Below are 19,454 nucleotides of genomic sequence, written 5' to 3'. Positions count from 1 at the left end.
AGTTCTGCTGCCACCTATTGGACTTGCGTTCGAACTTTTTTTGAGATTTATTTTTTGCCAGACCACAAAACATTATTCTGGCAGTGTTATTTCAATTCGTAAAAATTATATTCAAACGTCAAAAGCAAAAAATATATATAATTTCAAAAGCTAAATGTAATTGACCCCTCATGCAATCTGAGGTCAAGGTTCGTTTCGCATTGCTACTTCCGCCGTACTTGCCGGCCGCTTCTTGTTGTCAAGAAACGTCACTTCTCAGCTCAGAAATTTAATTGTGATATTGGGGATAAAATGGCATCACCTAACTCATATAAACTAAGCTGCTCTATACCTGGTCATGAAATGGATGTGCGAGGTCTTTCAGCTGCTTTTTTCCCTGACGGAGCCTTTGTGTCTGTTTCCCGAGACCGAACCGGACGAGTCTGGGTACCAAACTCAAGGTACCGCGAGCTAGCTTAGCTCAACAGACAATAATGTGGTTCTCACCATTTTAATGTCGTAAAGATAATCAGTTAGGAACCCTAGCCACACGCATCGATGCCTCTCTCAATTCACCATAAGCATTATGTAAAGGCAAACCAACAAGTCGCTGCTATTGCAACGACGCTAGCTAGCAAAATTAGCGTTGTCATTCTCTCAGCAAGTATTATGCGGTGTTTTTTCCACATCGGATAGTCCCCATTCATAACACGCCAACTGTAGGTGACACAAGGTTTCTAAAACTTGAAGGACGAGATTTATCGCTCGACCTTATGGCTATTGTTAGTTAGCTAGTTAGCTAACGTTATTAACGTTTCCTTTATAGTTAGCAACGCTTTTCTATAGCTAACGTTAGTTAATCATTAGAAATAGCCAGAGCCTGTTCAGAATTTGACACCGCCCTGTTCTGCGTTTTAAATGTAATACAATTTCATTTCATATTACATGTTTTGTCTCTCTTCAGCCCAGACAGGGGGTTCACAGAAATGCATTGCATGACAGGTCATCAAAATTTTGTATCCTGTGTATGCATCATCGCTCCAAGTGACACATATCCTCGGGGACTCATAGCCACTGGTGGAAATGACCACAACATATGTGTTTTCACACTGGACCAACCACAACCATTGTTCACCCTCAAGGGACACAAAAATACAGGTAGAGTTGATAAACAGTTGATGCATTATTGTGCAACACCTAATTGAACGTGATTACTTTACTTCAAATACCAACTTGGTCTGATGACACTTTCGTTGTGAATAGCTAGAAACTATCCATGATATGTATGTCCACAGTGTGCACTCTGTCCTCTGGAAAGTTTGGAACCCTACTGAGTGGCTCATGGGACACCACAGCAAAAGTCTGGCTCAACGAGAAGTGCATGATGACCTTACAGGTAAAGTGTATGAGACATGTTCAGTAGGGCTCAATTTAGCAAAAACGTTTTTCAAACTTTTTCTCTGTACTGAACACAACCCAGGTGAGTGAATATGGCTAGATGTGCTCTTTTGTATTCCAGGGGCACACAGCAGCAGTGTGGGCAGTGGTCATATTACCTGAACAAGGCCTCATGCTGTCAGGATCAGCTGACAAGACCATCAAGCTGTGGAAGGCTGGGCGTTGTGAGAAGACATTTACAGGTGAGAGATTAATGCACCCACAAACCACCGTTCCCTCCATAAATATTGTGGCAGTACTGAGGCCAGACATCACTGAATGCGTTCGTCTGTCCCAGGTCACGAGGACTGTGTCAGAGGGCTAGCGGTGGTCAGCGACCTGGAGTTCTTCTCCTGCAGCAACGACGCCAGTATCAGGAGATGGCTGGTGACTGGGGAATGTGTACAGGTATACTACAGCCATACCAACTACATCTACAGCCTGGCCATCTTCCCCAACGGACAAGGTACAGTATGGACGACTGATACCAGACAATCTACCTGTGCCCTGTTTGTAGAACCACTATGCCCTAGGAAAGTGTGACAGTCTGTTTGTGGAACCACTATGCCCTAGGAAAGTGTGACAGTCTGTTTGTAGAACCCATATGCCCGAGGAAAGTGTGACAGTCTGTTTGTGCTTCAAATTTTATTTGTCACATGCGGCGAATACAACCTTACAGTGAAATGCTTACTTACAAGCCCTTACCCAACAATGCAGTTTTATGAAAAGTAAGTGTTAAGTAAAAAATAGATAAGTTAAAAACAATTAAAGAGCAGCAGTAAAATAACAGTAGCGAGGCTATATACAGGGGGTACCGGTACAGAGTCTATGTGCGGGGGAACCGGTTAGTCATGTAGGTAGAGTTAAAGTGACTATGCATAGATAATAACCAGAGAGTAGCAGCAGTGTAAAAGAGGGGGGGGGGGGGGGGGGGGGGTGTAATGCAAATAGTCTGGGTAGCCATTTGATTAGCTGTTCGGGAGTCTTATGGCTTGGGGGTAGAAGTTGTTAAGAAGCCTTTTGGACCTGGACTTGGCGATCCAGTGCCGCTTGCCGTACAGTAGCAGAGAGAACAGTATGACTAGGGTGGTTGGGATCTTTGACAATTGGTAGGGCCTTCCTCTGACACCGTCGGGTATAGAGGTCCTGGATGGCAGGAAGCTTGGCCCCGGTGATGTACTTGGCCGTACGCACTACCCTCTGTAGTGCCTTGCTGTCAGAGGCTGAGCAGTTGCCATACCAGGCAGTGATGCAACCGATCAGGATGCACTCGATGGTGTGGCTGTAGAACTTTTTGAGGATCTGAGGACCCATTCCAAATCTTTTCAGTCTCCTGAGGGGGAATAGGCTTTGTCATGCCCTCTTCACGACTGTCTTGGTGTGTTTTGACCATGATAGTTTGTTGGTGATGTGGACAACAAGGAACTTGAAGCTCTCAACCTGCTCCACTACAGCCCTGTCGATGAGAATGGGGGCCTGCTCGGTCCTCCTTTTCCTGTAGTCCACAATCATCTCCATTGTCTTGATCACGTTGATGGAGAGGTTGTTATCCTGGCACCACATGGCCAGGTCTCTGACCTCCTCCCGGTAGACTGTCTCATCGTTCTCGGTGTTGTGTCGTCGGTAAACATGATGATGGTGTTGGATACGTGCCTGGCCATGCGGTCATGGGTGAACAGGGAGTACAGGAGGGGGGCTGAGCACGTACCCCTGAGGGGCCCCCGTGTTGAGGATCAGCGTTGCAGATGTGGTTTTTTTTCTTAAGGGGTGTGTTGTTACCTACCCTTACCACCTGGGGGCGGCCCGTCAGAAAGTCCAGGATCCAGTTGCAGAGGGAGGTGTTGAGTCCCAGGGTCCTTAGCTTAGTGATGAACATTGAGGGCACTATGGTGTTGAACGCTGAGCTGTAGTCAATGAATAGCATTCTCACGTAGGTGTTTTTTTTGTCCAGGGGGGAAAGGGCAGTGTGGAGTGCAATAGAGATTGCATCATCTGTGGATCTGTTGGGTCGATATGCAAATTGTAATGGGTCTAGAGTTTCTGGGATAATGGTGTTGATGTGAGCCATGACCAGCTTTTCAAAGCACTTCATGGCTACAGACGTGAGTGCTACGTGTCGGTAGTCATTCAGGCAGGTTATCAAAGTGTTCTTGGGCACAGGGACTATGGTGGTCTGCTTGAAACATGTTGGTATTACAGACTTAGTCAGGGACAGGTTGAAAATGTCAGTGAAGACACTTGCTAGTTGTTCAACGGATGCTCAGAGTACACGTCCTAGTGATTCGTCTGGCCCTGCGGCCTGGTGAATGTTGGACTGTTTAAAGGTCTTATTCACATTGGCTACAGAGAGCGTGATCACACAGTCATCCGGAACAGCTGATGCTCTCATGCATGCTTCAGTGTTGCTTGCCTCGAAGCGAGCATAGAAGTAATTTAGCTCGTCTGGTAGGCTCGTGTCACTGGGCAGCTCGCGGCTGTGCTTTGTAGTCTGTAATAGTTTGCAAGCCCTGCCACATCCGACGAGCGTCTGAGCCGGTGTAGTACGATTCAATCTTAGTCCTGTATTGACGCTTTGCCTGTTTGATGGTTCATCTGAGGGCATATTGGGATTTCTTATAAGCGTCCGGGTTAGAGTTCCGCTCCTTGAAAGCGGCAGCTCTACCCTTTAGCTCAGTGTGGATGTTGCCTGTAATCCATGGCTTCTGGTTGGGGTATGTACTGTGGGGACGATGTCATCGATGCACTTATTGATGAAGCCAGTGACTCATGTGGTGTACTGCCAACGGAAGAATCCTGGAACATATTCCAGTCTGTGCCAGCAAAATAGTCCTGTAGCTTAGCATCTGCACCATCTGACCACTTCTTTATTGGCCGAGGCACTGGTGGTTTTTGCTTGTAAGCAGGAATTGGGAGGATAGAATTATGGGTAGATTTGCCAAATGGAAGTCTAGGGTGAGCTTTGTATGCGTCTCTGTGTGTGGAGTGAAGGTGATCTGAGGTCATTTTTTTCCTCAGATTGCACATTTTAATATGCTGATAAAAATTAGGTAAAAAGGATTTAAGTTTCCCTGCATTAAAGTCCACGGCCACTAGGAGTGCCGCCTCTGGATGAGCGTTTTCCTGTTTGCTTATGGCCTTATACAGCTCATTGAGTGCAGATTTAGTGCCAGCACTCTTTTGGTAAATGGTGTGGTCTACAACTTATCATGAGATACTCTACCTCAGGTAGAGTCCCGCCAGCTGTATTTTATCCATGTTGTCATTCAGCCACGACTTGATGAAACAAGATATTACAGTTTTTAATGTCCCGTTGGCAGGATATTCGTGATCGTAGTTCGGCTATTTTGTTATCCAATGATTGTACGTTGGCTAATAGGACTGATGGTAGAGGCAGATTACACACTCGCCGTCAGATCCTTACAAGGCACCCCAACCTACGTCCCCGATATCTCCATCTCTTTCTCATGTGAATGACAGGGATGTCATAAGAGACGGTGGCAGAAACATTATGTACAAAATAAGTTACAAATGACGCAAAAGAACACACACAATAACACAATTGGTTGAGAGCCCGTAAATGGCAGCCATCTCCCCCGGCACCATTATGTTTTCATAGTAGAAAAGATAACTCCTGTACACACGATATTGCCTCTGCACATTTACTTTGTTGAAGTTTCCGTCAGACATTTTTCAAGACAATCTGTTGGTGCTCTCCTCCCCTCAGATTTTGTGAGCACAGGAGAGGACCGGACCTTGAGGATATGGAAGCAGGGCGAGTGCCAACAGACCATCCGTCTCCCAGCCCAGTCAGTGTGGTGCTGCTGTATCCTGCCCAACGGGGATATAGCTGTGGGAGCCAGGTAAACCCCAAACCCCACTGTTAATCCACTGTCCAACCATTTCTATCTCACTGACATAGCAGTATAATACATGAAAACCATTGCATCACCTCTTATCAGAGATAGATATACAGTACCAGTCAAAAGTTTGGACACACCAACTCATTCCATGGTTTTTCTTTATTTGTACTATTTTCTACTTTGTAGAACAGTGGTGAAGACATCAAAACTAAGAAATAACACGTGGAATCATGTAGTAACCAAAAAAGTGTTAAACAAATATTTATATTTAAGTATCTTCAAAGTAGCCGCCCTGTGCCTTGATGACAGCTTTGCACACTCTTGGCATTCTCTCAACCAGCTTCATGAGGTAGTCACCTGGAATTCATTTCAATTACCAGGTGTGTCTTGTTAAAAATTCATTTGTGGAATTTCTTTCCTTAATGCATTTGAGCCAATCAGTTGTGTTGTGACAAGGTAGTGGTAGTATACAGAAGATAGCCCTATTTGGTAAAAGACCAAGTCTATATTATGGCAAGAGCAGCTCATATAAGCAAAGAGAAATGACAGTCCATCATTACTTTAAGACAGGAAGGTCAGTCAATATGGAAAATTCAAGTGCAGTCGCAAAAACCATCAAGCGCTATGATGAAACTGTCTCTCATGAGGACCGCCGCAGGAAAGGAAGACCCTGAGTTACCTCTGCGGCAGAGGATAAGTTCATTAGAGTTATTAGCTTCAGAAATTGCAGCCCAAATAAATGCTTCAGAGTTCAACAGATACATCTCAACATCAACTGTTCAGAGGAGGCTGCGTGAATCAGGCCTTCATGATCGAATTGCTGCAAAGAAACCACTACGGACACCAATAATAAGAAGAGACTTGCTTGGGCCAAGAAACACAAGCAATGGACATTAGACCAGTGGAAATCTGTCCTTTGGTCTGGAGTCCAAATGTTTTGTGTGTTTGTGAGACGCAGTGTAGCTGAGCGAATTATCACAGCATGTGTAGTTCCCACCGTGAAGCATGGAGGAGGTGGTGTGGGGGTGCTTGGCTGGTGACACTGATTTATTTAGAATTCAAGGCACACTTAGCCAGCATGGCTACCACAGCATTCTGCAGCAATACGCCATCCCATCTGGTTTGCGCTTCGTGGGACTATCATTTGTTTTTCAACAGGACAATGACCCAACACACCTCCAGGCTGTGTAAGGGTTATTTGACCAAGAAGGAGAGTGATGGAGTGCTGCATCAGATGGCCTGGCCTCCGCAATCCCCCAACCTCAACCCAATTGAGATGGTTTGGGATGAGTTGGACCGCAGAGTGAAGGAAAAGCAGCCAACCAGTGCTCAGCATATGTGGGAACTCCTTCAAGACTGTTGAGAAAGCATTCCAGGTGAAGCTGGTTGAGAGAATGCCAAGAGTGTGAAAAGCTGTCATCAAAGCAAACGGTGGCTACTTTGAAGAATCCAAAATATATTTAGATTTGTTGAAAACTTTTTGGGTTACAACATGATTCCATATTTGTTATTTCATAGTTTTCATGTCTTCACTATTATTCTACAATGTAGAAATTAGTAAAAAAGAAAGACCCTTGAATGAGTAGGTGTCAACTTTTGACTGGTACTGTATATAATTATATACACACACACGCATACAGTATATACACATACAGTATATACAGTGCATTTGGAAAGTATTCAGACCCCTTGACTTTTTCCACGTTTTGTTGCGTTACAGCCTTATTCTAAAATTGATTAAATAAAACATTTTCCTCATCAATCTACACACAATACCCCATAATGACATAACAAAAACAGGGTTTTAGAAATACCTTATTTACATAAGTATTCAGACCATTTGCTATGACACTCAGAATTGAGCTCTGGTGCATCCTGTTTCCATTGATCATCCTTGAGCTGTTTCTATATCTTGATTGGAGTCCACCTGTGGTAAATTTAAATTAATTCGACATGATTTGGAAAGGCACACACCTGTCTATATAAGGTTGTGGCGAAATCCTGCACTTAAGTGCGCTGCCACTTTAAGAGCACATGAGCAGTAGGAAGGAGGAGATAAAAGAGCTCGTTAAGCTCTATTGGAGAGGAGCTATTATTATCACGACAGTTTGGTTTGTGTGTGCTATGCTGCAGAGGTTTTTTTGTTTGTCTTCACTGTATGTGGTTGTACAGTTTTTTGAATCAATCCTCGGTGTGATCGCTCGACGACGTGGTTGTTCTCATTTGGGACCGCGATGGTTATGGATCAAATGGATTAGTAGCAACATTTGTTGCGAAGCGTTCAACTACAACCCAACATACCATCGGACAGACAGACCGTACACCTGCAACCTCAAGACCACAGCTAAGCCCTCTCTTGTTCTCTTTCTCTCTTTCTCTTCACGCTATGTTCCAGTGCTTTACACTGAAACTGACTCTATTTCCTAAGTACATTGAAGTTTGATTGGAGCTGGACTAGTGTGTATATGAACACCACACATTCATACCCTCTGCACTCCTTCCCAAGAAGAAAATACAAACTATTGCAAATCTTCTGTGTGATGACTGGGTTCATTCATTATTGTATGAAGTTGCTGTTTATTTGCTCTGCCATTATTGTTATATGAGGTATGTTTGGTGGGGTTACCAAGAATTGTGAAAGGACTGATGTGATGTGGGATCTATAGGGTGTGTATTCTTTTTTTCTCTCCGCTGGCTATCTGGTCAACAGGCTACACTCTAGGCAGTCTCTTCTGTTGATGTGTGTGGGTCTGGTAGTGGTACTCTCGCTGTTCTACTATTTTCCTTTCGGCAGGGTTAATACCTGCCTGGCGCCCGAACAAAATCTTCTTTACCTTTCTCTAATTAATACTGCTACAAGGTCCCTTCTTAAATGGAAGAAGTTTGGAACCACCAAGACTCTTCCTAGAGCTGGCCGCCCGGCCAAACTGAGAAATCAGGGGAGAAGGGCCTTGGTCAGGGAGGTGATCAAGAATTCGATGGTCACTCTGACAGAGCTCCAGAGTTCCTCTGTGGAGATGGGAGACCTTCCAGAAGGACAACAATCTCTGCAGCACTTCACCAATCAGGCCTTTATGGTAGAGTGGCCAGACGAAAGCCACTCCTCAGTAAAAAGGAACACGACAGCCCGCTTGGAGTTTGCCAAAAGGCATCTAAAGAACTCTGACCATGAGAAACAAGATTCTCTTTTCTGATGAAACCAAGATTGAACTCTTTGGCCTGAATGCCAAGCATCACGTCTGGAGGAAACCTGGAACCATCCCTACGGTGAAGCATGGTGATGGCAGTATCATGTTTTGTGGATGTTTTTCAGCGGCAGGGACTAGAAGAGACTCGTCAGAATCGAACTAAAGATGAACTGCGCAAAGTACAGAGATCCTTGATGAAAACTTGCTCCAGGTTCACATCCCAACAGGACAACGACCCTAAGCACACAGCCAAGATGATACATGAGTGGCTTCGGTACAAATCTCAATGTCCTTGAGTGGCCCAGCCAGAGTACGGACTTGAACCCAATCTAAAATCTCTGGAGAGACCTGAAAATAGCTGTGCAACAACGCTCCCGATCCAACCTGACAGAGCTTGAGAGTATCTGCAGAGAAGAATGGGAGAAACTCCCCAAATACAGTACCAAGCTTGTAGTGTCATACCCAAGAAGACTCGAGGTTGTAATCACTGCCAAAGGTGTTTCAACAAAGTACTGAGTAAAGGGTCTGAATACATATGTCAATGTGATATTTCCGTTTTTTTTATATATACAAATTACCCAATATTTTTAAAAACTTGTTTTTGCTTTGTCATTATGGGGTATTGTGTGTAGATTGATGAGGGGGGGGCGGGGGACTATTGAATCCATTTTAGAATAAGGCTGTAACATTACAAAATGTGGAAAAGTCAAGGGGTCTGAATACTTAAGAGAAACAGTTAGATGGAGAGAGCAATGTTGCTGCTATTACCTTGCTTTTGTGTCACCGATTTGTGTTATTTGCCTCACAGTGACGGCCTCATCAGAGTGTTCACTGAGATGGAAGACCGCATGGCCAGCCCTCAGGACCTCCAAGCTTTCGAGGATGAGCTCTCCAAGACCACCATCGACCCCAAGACCGGGGACCTGGGGGACATCAAGATGGAGGATCTTCCAGGAAGGGATCACCTTGATGAGCCTGGTAATTATATTACGTACATATTCCATTATATTAATCCATTTCATTACACTACATATGTATTGATATCTATATATTCAATTAACAGAAAACTATTAGGACATTACATGCCCAACATCACTGTTTGGCTGTTATTGTTTTTTGCATCTACAGCCCCTGATCACTGACATCTTTCATGAATGATAAACGTATTTTACCAATCACCAATCTTTAGTAGAACCTGAAACTATAAACCACAGAAGCACATGAAATGTGGAGTAATTCAGAAACCCCCCTTGTTGTATTGGAGTGTGTAAAGTATGCACACTCATTAAGATGTGTGTCTGTCTCCCAGGGAATCGGGACGGACAGACGCGGCTGATCAAAGAGGGCCAGAAGGTGGAGGCGTACCAGTGGAGCGTGGCCGACAGCCGCTGGATGAAGATAGGAGATGTGGTGGGAGGGTCCAACCAGCAGACCTCCAAGAAAGTCAACTATGAGGGGAAGGTGCGGTCACGAAATTTTGTCAGCCGGTGATTGTCAAGCAAATAACTGTCGGTCTCACGGTAATTGACCGTTAATTAACATGAACACATTTAGCATATCATGGCTTCCCCATTGATGCAGACATTTGGAACATCTACATTTTAAAAAGTGTAATAAATCAATTTATTTTAGACAGGTCTAAAGAAGCATGACATGAAGAAATTGTAGTCTTTCAGAAGAACAGAATAGCATACTGTGAGTTGTTCTTATGTTAGGTCCAGATCTGGCAATGCCAAATGGCTGTGGGCTACGCAAGTTCATTTAGGAGACGATATTTGCATTCAATTCCATGGCATTTGTTTATATTATTTTATAGTATGAAGAATACAGTTGAACAAAGTTTAATAAAATAGAAAGGATATTTTCTCAACGATTTGAGGGAGTGCAAACATGCAGCTATTCTGTGTTGAGTGGTTAACAAAGAAATAGGTACTCCTATATGCTTCATTTAGAGTTATTCATGTAACTTTAGTTGTTCTACAAACGTTGGGCATGATGCGACACTGATGATTTGAAAAAGTTTTTTTGAAAGGTATGAGTTCTTCTTTGTTTTTTGTGCAGGCTGTACAAACTTCATCAGTCTCATTCAGAATTTGACAAGCACTTGATAATGACTCAAATTTCAGGGCGGCATCCCCTTTGTGTGGCCATAATGCACCCTAAAAAAATCTGCACTTTTTGTGGCCGTTGTGCCCTTGGCCTGGAGTTCTGTGTTGTGCCCTTCTCCCTGAGTGCTGTGCGCTCCGAAGCACCTCGTACTCATATGGCTCTCCATCACGTGATCAGGTCTTTCTCGCAGGCTACAAGTGAAGACAGACGCATCGGGGACGCAACTGCGCACGTCCTTATCCAATTCCGAGGTGCATATTGAAGATAATGGAAGAACTGTCCACTTTTACGTTTCGTCAGCCAACAAGATGAGTAGGGTTAGGCCTAACGAACAGCAAAAGCACTAACCTATGTAAATTTACTGTCCCCCATAGTATAGTCGTGGCCAAAAGTTTTGAGAATGACACAAATATTAATTTTCACAAAGTCTGCTGCCTCAGTTTGTATGATGGAAATTTGCATATACTCCAGAATGTTATGAAGAGTGATCAGATGAATTGCAATTAATTGCAAAGTCCCTATTTGCCATGCAAATTAACTGAATCCCCCCCAAAAAACATTTCCACTGCATTTCAGCCCTGCCACAAAAGGAACAGCTGACATGTCAGTGATTCTCTCGATAACACAGGTGTGTGTGTTGACGAGGACAAGGCTGGAAATCACTCTGTCATGCTGATTGAGTTTGAATAACAGACTGGAAGCTTCAAAAGGAGGGTGGTGCTTGGAATCATTGTTCTTCCTCTGTGAACCATGGTTACCTGCAAGGAAACACGTGCCGTCATCATTGCTTTGCACAAAAGGGCTTCACAGGCAAGAATATTGCTGCCAGTAAGATTGCACCTAAATCACCCATTTAATCGGATCATCAAGAACTTCAAGGAGAGTGGTTAAATTGTTGTGAAGAAGGCTTCAGGGCGCCCAAGAAAGTCCAGCAAGCGCCAGGGCCGTCTCCTAAAGTTGATTCAGCTGCGGGATCGGGGCACCCCCAGTACAGAGCTTGCTCAGGAATGGCAGCAGGCAGGTGTGAGTGCATCTGTACGCACGGTGAGGCGAATTAATAAATGAATAAAGAATGCTACCAACACATCCTCCGAGAGTAACTTCTCCCAACCATCCAGGAACAGTTTGGTGACGAACAATGCATTTTCCAGCATGATGGAGCACCTTGCCATAAGGCAAAAGTGATAAGTGGCTCGGGAACAAAACATCAATATTTTGGGTCCATGGCCAGGAAACTCCCCAGACCTTAATCCCATTGAGAACTTGTGGTCAATCCTCAAGAGGCAGGTGGACAAACAAAAACCCACAAATTCTGACAAACTCCAAGCATTGATTATGCAGGAATTGGCTGCCATCTGTCAGGATGTGGCCCAGAAGTTAATTGACAGCATGCCAGGGCGGATTGCAGAGGTCTTGGAAAAAGAAGGGTCAACACTGCAAATATTGACTCTGCATCAACTTCATGTAATTGACAGTAAAATCCTTTGACACTTATGAAATGCTTGTAATTATACTTCAGTATTCCATAGTAACATCTGACAAAAATATCTAAAGACACTTAAGCAGCAAACTTTGTGGAAATTAATATTTGTGTCATTCTCAAAACTTTTGGCCACGACTGTACATAAGTTGACATTCTATTCTGTGCAAGAAATAAATATTCAGAACAGTCTGAGACAGTTGTGAGATGTGATAGATCCCAAATTAATACAACCACTAGCGTCCTGAAAAATGTTTACGCAATGTGTCTAACGCAACAGATCAGAACGTTTAGCTTTACATTTTGATAAACTATTAGGCTTGTTCACATTTAAAAGCACAGCAATGCGCACATGGCAATAGGCTAAAAGTGCGAATGTTCCATTAGCGAGAAAACACCATTATCAAAAGTGACCACAAATGAGATTATGCATGTAATGCTTTTATTATAAAGGTGCATTTTTATGGTGAAAATGATCTTCCCCAAACTTGAAACTCACGCGCTGCAAATGTATGCCAGTTAGGCTCTACAACCGTTGTAAAGCAGATGAATGTGCTTAATTTAAAAACGTTTTTGGGCCACTTTAGTTGTGATACTAACCTTATCAAAACATATAGGTCAGAAGGGCAAGGCTACATGAGGTGTGCGACTATGATTAGTAAAAGTCGTAAAAAAAGGCATTGTTTCTTGCCTTAAGCTGGGCTTCATAAGTGATAATATATAATTCACAAGTGATAGGCTAATATTGTCACCCATCAGAGTATTATTGATTTAATCTTGTCATTACATATACTAAATAAAATATTTGTTTTGATTTAGAATGTACCTTTATCATGCACCTGTCTCAAAACAGGGGCAGCGGGAAAAAATACGTCACCTATGCACTTAAATAGCGACGCTATTTTCCATGGTTTATTTTCATGACAGCCAGGTAGGCTATACTCCTGTTGTAAAGAGAAGCAATGTGCTTAATATTAGGAAAGTTGAGAAATAAATATAGTAGGCCTAGCCTATAGAACGCTGATGGGATCCTCCTCTTTTTATTAGGGGCCATCACTCTGTTTTCTCACTCAATTGCGTGGCCTATAGAAATGTTGCGTTACATGAGCTTCTCATGAAGTGTTTGATTAGATTTTCAATGACATTTGCATTGATGTCAGCGTTATTAGAGGGACAATAGAGTGCTGAGTACCAGGCAGTTAGCAAGTTTGATAGGCTACTAATGACCATCAGCAGCATTAGAGCTTGGAGAAGCCTAATTACTGTGACTAAACGGTCACTTGGAATTTGACTTCCTTCATGACTTGTGACCGCCGGAATGGCGGTAATAAGGTCACCGCAACAGCCATAGGTGCACCGCAACGTTAGGTCAATGATGATAACAATAGATGGACAGACGGATAGAGAGAGACTTTGTCCTCAGAGGAAAATTTGTGTGCTGACTACAAGACAACTCTGGTGAACAGAGTACAGACGCAAGGCAAATTATTCACAACAAGTGCATTTGATCTTCACTGAGGCGAACTGTCAGACAGTGAATCACTCAACCCATCTTCCGAATGATTTTCCAGGAGTACGACTTTGTCTTCACCATCGACATCAACGAGGGTGGCCCGTCCATGAAGCTGCCCTACAACGTGACGGACGACCCCTGGCTGACGGCTCACAACTTCCTGCAGAAGAACGAGCTCAGCCCCATGTTCCTGGACCAGGTGGCCAACTTCATCATCGAGAACACCAAAGGACACACCTTGGGAGCCGCCCCACCCAGCGCTGCCGACCCATTCACTGGTAAAGCCACTGGCTACACTTAGGGCAATGTTTTCTTCTAAAGAAAACGTGCAGTGGACCAAGTTCCCATAATGTTTGAAATAGACCAGCCTAGCCCAGTAGTATCAATCCATTCACTGGTGAAGCCATTGAGCCATCTTCACTCTATAGGCTACACCTGGTGCAGCATATTTCTCTTCGAAGGGAAATTCCACTGTAACAGAGTGACTCCGAATTTTCACTTTAAAATGTATGTCAAACAAAAACCAGTGATTGCAAAGTTAAACAAACCACACAAGTCTTTGCACAAGGACGACTTTCTAAAAAGGTTCACTGAAAATTTCACAAACGCATTGACTTGAAGAGCAGTGCAGACGCAAAGTCCGGTAACAGAATGACGGCACCAGCAGCACAAACCGTCATTCCGTCAACTGCACTCTTCTTCAAGTAAATGTGTTTTTGTAAAATGTTCTTTGGAAATTCTTAAGTCATCCTTGTGCAAAGAATTGTATAGTTTGTTTAAATTTGCAATCATTGTTTTTTTTGTTTGACATACATTTTAAAGTGAAAAATCTCAGCGTCACTCTGTTACAGTGGAATTTCCCCTAACAAACATTGTGCAACGTCACCGTAAACAATTGGAATAGACGAGATCACAGCAAGTAAATACAAAATGTGTTTGGAATACCAGACTAACTGTATATTTACCCTGCTTTTGTCATGTTCACCATCAGGTTCAGGCCGATACATCCCTGTGGCTGCCGACAATAGAGCAGGTTTTGGGGCTGACCCCTTCACAGGTAAATAAAAACAATTGTCCTTTTCTTGTAGATTTCAGTTTGTTGAGAACATGCTGCTCTAATGCATTATATGGCATTTTCATTCTATGGCTATGCTAATACATTATGACGGCGCTTTCCCCAGGCACTGGGCGGTACATCCCAGGATCGGGGACTCCCACAGGAGCGCCGGTGGGCGTGGCAGACCCCTTCACAGGTAACAGTCACTATAGCGATGCCTCGGGTTCAATCAAAGGTTACATTGACACACAATCCTGTTTTTTTATTGTCACTCATAATAAAAGACAACCCAACAACACTGCTAAAGCAGATGAAATCTAGTCTCTAGTATTTTGTTTGTTTGAGGTGTAACATTTGCCTGTCTTCTCTTCCCAGGTGGGGGTGCCTACTCCTCAGCTGCCTCGAGGCAGACCTCCACCAACATCTACTTCCCCAAAACGGACGGGGTGACCTTCGAGCAGGCCAACGCCACACAGATAATGGGTAAGTGAGCACTGACCAAAACATGATCCCTTCGTATATTTTCCTACTAGCAGAAATAATATTTATATTTATTCAGCGTACAAAACTGATCAACCAGCACTGTGGCTGAACTGAAATAATGTGCATAGCTATATGAAAACCTCACTACAGAAAATACATACCGGATATTAGTGTCCTAACATACTCAATTGCCTCTCTCTATGTTAACGTTGCCCTTTGCCCTTCCACCACCAGCCAAGCTGAGGGAGCTGAACGGTGGGGCCCCTGGGGAATACAGGCTGTCTGAGGAGGTGCTGGGGAGCCTGGAGAAGCTGCTGGTATCTGTATGTGACCCCTGTGCCTCAGAGCAGCCCACCACCGAGCAGATCAGCCTTCTCTGGAAGACCTCTCACTGGCCAGAAGGTAGGCTAACAAACATTATGGGTTTTGTATTTGTATTTATTAAGGATCCCCATTTAGTTACTGCCAAGGCAGCAGTTACTCTTCATATCAAAGTTTATTTGTCACGTGCGCCGATTAGACCTTACAGTGAAATGCTTACTTACAGGCTCTAACCAATAGTGCAAAAAAAGGTATTAGGTGAACAATAGAGAACAATAAAGAAATAAAACAACAGTAAAAAGACAGGCTATATACAGTAGCGAGTCTACATACAGACACCGGTTAGTCAGGCTGATTGAGGTAGTATGTCCATGTAGATATGGTTAAAGTGACTATGCATATATGATGAACAGAGTAGCAGTAGCGTAAAAGAGGGGTTGGCGGGTGGCAGGACACAATGCAGATAGCCGGGTTAGCTAATGTGCGGGAGCACTGGTTGGTCGGCCCAATTGGGGTAGTTTGAACATGAATGTATAGTTTTAAGTGACTATGCATATATGATAAACAGAGAGTAGCATCAGCGTAAAAGAGGGGTTGGGGGGGAGGCACACAATGCAAATAGTCCAGGTAGCCATTTGATTACCTGTTCAGGAGTCTTATGGCTTGGGGGTAAAAACTGTTGAGAAGCCTTTTTGTCCTAGACTTGGCACTCTGGTACCGCTTGCCGTACAGTGGTAGAGAGAAAAGTCTATGGCTGGGGTCTTTGACCATTTTTAGGGCCTTCCTCTGACACCGCCTGGTGTAGAGGTCCTGGATGGCAGGCAGCTTAGCCCCAGTGATGTACTGGGCCGTACGCACTACCCTCTGTAGTGCCTTGCGGTCAGAGGCCGAGCAATTGCCGTACCAGGCAGTGATGCTCTCAATGTTGCAGCTGTAGAACCTTTTGAGGATCTCAGGACCCATGCCAAATCTTTTTAGTTTCCTGAGGGGGAATAGGCTTTGTCGTGCCCTCTTCACGACTGTCTTGGTGTGTTTGGACCATTATAGTTTGTTGTTGATGTGCACACCCAGGAACTTGAAGCTCTCAACCTGCTCCACTACAGCCCCGTCTATGAGAATGGGGGCGTGCTCGGTCCTCCTTTTCCTGTAGTCCACAATCATCTCCTTCGTCTTGGTTACGTTGAGGGATAGGTTGTTATTCTGGCACCACCTGGCCAGGTCTCTGACCTCCTCCCTATAGGCTGTCTCGTCATTGTCGGTGATCAGGCCTACCACTGTTGTGTCGTCTGCAAACTTAATGATGGTGTTGGAGTCGTGCCTGGCCATATAATGTAATGCCTGGGGTCCAGAAACATTAAGGCAATTATATACAATTTAAAATATTACATGACATTACATTTCATAACACTTTTCACAACACGTTGTGTTTTCAGGCCACTACTCTATCACATATCTACAATACAAAATCCATGTGTGTGTAGAGTGCCTGTTCTACCTACATGTACATATTACCTAAATTACCTCGACTAACCGGTGCCCCCGCACATTGACTCTGTACCGATACCCCCTGTATATAGCCTCGCTATTGTTATTTTACTGCTGCTGTTTAATTATTTGTTACTTTTATTTTCTATTTTTTACTTTTCTATTTTTTTACTTAACACATTTTTCTTAACTTCTTGAGGTATTGTTGGTTAAATAAGCATTTCACTGTATTCGGCGCATGTGACAAATAACATTAGATTTGTTTTATCGTGTGTGTGTCTCTTCACAGTCCCCGCTGTTCCATAAGGTGTATTTTTATCTGTTTTTTAAATCTGATTCTACTGCTTGCATCAGTCACCTGGTGTGGGATAGAGTTCAATGTAGTCATGGCTCTATGTAGTACTGTGCACCTCCCATAGTCTGTTCTGGACTTGGGACTAGTTAAGAGACCTTTGGTGGCATGTCTTGTGGGGTATGCATGGGTGTTTGAGCTGTTTGCTAGTAGTTTAAACCAGCACTTCGGTGCATTCAACATGTCAGCGCTTCTTAAAAAAACAAGAAGTGATGAAGTCAATCTCTCCTTCACTTTGAACCATTAGAGTGCTGCCCTGTTCTGAGCCAATTTGTCATTTTCAGAGGTGCCTCTTTGTGACACCTGACCACACGACTGAACAGTAGTCCAGGTGTGACAAAGCTATGGCCTGAAGGACCAGCGCTTTATTATAGACAGACTTCTCCCCGTCTTAGCTACTGTTGTATCAACATGTTTTGACCATGAGTTTACAATCCAGGGTTACTTCAAGCAGTTTAGTAACCTCAAGTTGCTCAATTTCCACATAATTTATTATAAGATTTAGTTAAGGTTTAGGTTTTAGTGAATGATTGTGTCCCAAATACAATGCTTTTCGTTTTTGTAATATTTAGGAATAACTTATTCCTTGTCACCCATTTTGAAACTAACTGCAGATCTTTGTTAACTGATGCAGTGATATCACTCTCTGTAGGAGCTGACGTGTATCGTGTTGAGTCATCCGCATACATAGACACTCTGGCTTTAGTCAGTCAGTGGCATGTCATTAGTAAAGATTTTTTAAAGTAAGGGGCCTAAACAGCTGCCCTGGGAAATTCCTGATTCTACCTGGATTATGTTGTAGAAGCTTCCATTAAAGAACACCCTCTGTGTTGTTAGACAGGTAAATCTTTGTCCACAATAAAGCAGGGGGTGTAAAGCCATAACACATACGTTGTTTTTTTCATCAGCAGACTATGATCGATAATGTCAAAAGCCACACTGAATTAGAACAAAACAGCTCCCAAAATCTTTTTATCATCAATTTCTCTCAGCCAATCATCAGTCATTTGTGTAAGTGCTGTGCTTGTTGAATGTCCTTCCCTATAAGCGTGCTGAAAGTCTGTTGTCAATTTGTTTACAGTAAAATAGCATTGTATCTGGTCAAACACAATTTTTTTCAAACGTTTCCAAAGGGTTGGTAACAGGATGATTGGTGGGATATTTGAGCCTGTAAAGGGTGCTCTACTATTCTTGGGTAGCGGAATTACTTTTGCTTCTCCAAGCCTGAGGGCACAAATTGTTTTACTATAGCCTTGGGCAGGACTAAGGTTTATCTCACTAGACTGGAGTTCTGATAAGCATTTTATTGTTTGACTTCAGTTTCAGTGTTTGTGAAAACACGTGAAACTATTGCACATTCCAGTATTTAAACATATGGTGATGTCCCTTGTGAGCCTGCTATCACTTCATTGACCTGTAATCTTCTCTCTCCTGTCCTACAGACATCGTCTTCCCCGTCCTGGACATCCTGCGGCTGGCGGTGCGCCATCCACAGGTCAACGAGAGCCTGTGCGGCGGCGACGCGGACCATGGCGTTGCGCTCTGCAACCACCTGCTGAGCCTGATGAAGCCGCAGGCCCGGCCAGCCAATCAAATGCTGGCGCTGCGGACACTCTGCAACTGCTTTAGTGGCTGGCGTGGCCGAGCCCTCTTATTGGCCCAACGGGAGGCTGTGCTGTCGCACGCTGCCGACCTGTGCTCTGTGTGCAACAAAAACATTCACATCGCCCTGGCCACTCTCGTCCTCAACTACGCCGGCTCCCTCCACGGCCAGCCTGACCTGGAAGCCAAGGCCCAGTGTCTGTCGGTGGCCAGCGCGGCGCTGGAGTCGGTGCAGGACAAGGAGGCAGTGTTTAGGCTCCTAGTGGCCCTGGGGACCACAGTGGCCTCCGACCAGACGGCCCAGGATCTGGCCAAGTCCCTGGGGGTCATGTCACAGATCGCCAAGTATACCTCCGTCACCGACCCGGCCAAGGTTGGCGAGTGCTGCCAGCTGGTATTAAAAGAACTGCAGTGATCTGATCTCATTTCCTGTGTTTTAATCCGCACCAGTATCCCCTTTCCCCTTACATTATTACTAGTCTTTGTTCAAGTGTTTTATTGATTTCAGACTGGTGGACTGTTGGATTGCATGTGCTGCAATAAAAAGATGTACAAATTGAATATTTCATTCAGCCTTTATTAATGATG

At 44.0% G+C, this 19,454-nt stretch overlaps 1 protein-coding gene across 1 annotated transcript; it reads left to right on the top strand.

The window, feature by feature from the left end:
• Nucleotides 1-201: 201 nt before the first annotated feature.
• On the top strand, nt 202-19,427 carry LOC129865750 (phospholipase A-2-activating protein-like). The gene is made up of 14 exons (XM_055938754.1): nt 202-440; nt 944-1,137; nt 1,275-1,375; nt 1,499-1,619; nt 1,715-1,882; nt 5,141-5,276; nt 9,273-9,442; nt 9,774-9,925; nt 13,625-13,844; nt 14,558-14,623; nt 14,748-14,819; nt 14,999-15,106; nt 15,341-15,508; nt 18,707-19,427. The coding sequence occupies exons 1-14, from the start codon at nt 292-294 to the stop codon at nt 19,279-19,281; spliced, it is 2,400 nt and encodes a 799-aa protein (XP_055794729.1). The 5' UTR covers nt 202-291; the 3' UTR covers nt 19,282-19,427.
• The last annotated feature ends 27 nt before the right edge of the window (nt 19,428-19,454 follow it).

The sequence above is a fragment of the Salvelinus fontinalis genome, chromosome 11 (assembly GCF_029448725.1).
Source record: "Salvelinus fontinalis isolate EN_2023a chromosome 11, ASM2944872v1, whole genome shotgun sequence".
Taxonomy (NCBI): domain Eukaryota; kingdom Metazoa; phylum Chordata; class Actinopteri; order Salmoniformes; family Salmonidae; genus Salvelinus; species Salvelinus fontinalis.
This window is presented reverse-complemented; position numbering and strand designations above follow the sequence as displayed.

Bases quoted from the DNA above. Each gene is read 5' to 3' on its own strand.
- LOC129865750 (XM_055938754.1), top strand. From the start codon at position 292: ATGGCATCACCTAACTCATATAAACTAAGCTGCTCTATACCTGGTCAT. The intron at 1,138-1,274 runs GTAGAGTTGATA...GTATGTCCACAG, and splicing joins CAAGGGACACAAAAATACAG to TGTGCACTCTGTCCTCTGGA. The intron at 1,883-5,140 runs GTACAGTATGGA...TCCTCCCCTCAG, and splicing joins CATCTTCCCCAACGGACAAG to ATTTTGTGAGCACAGGAGAG.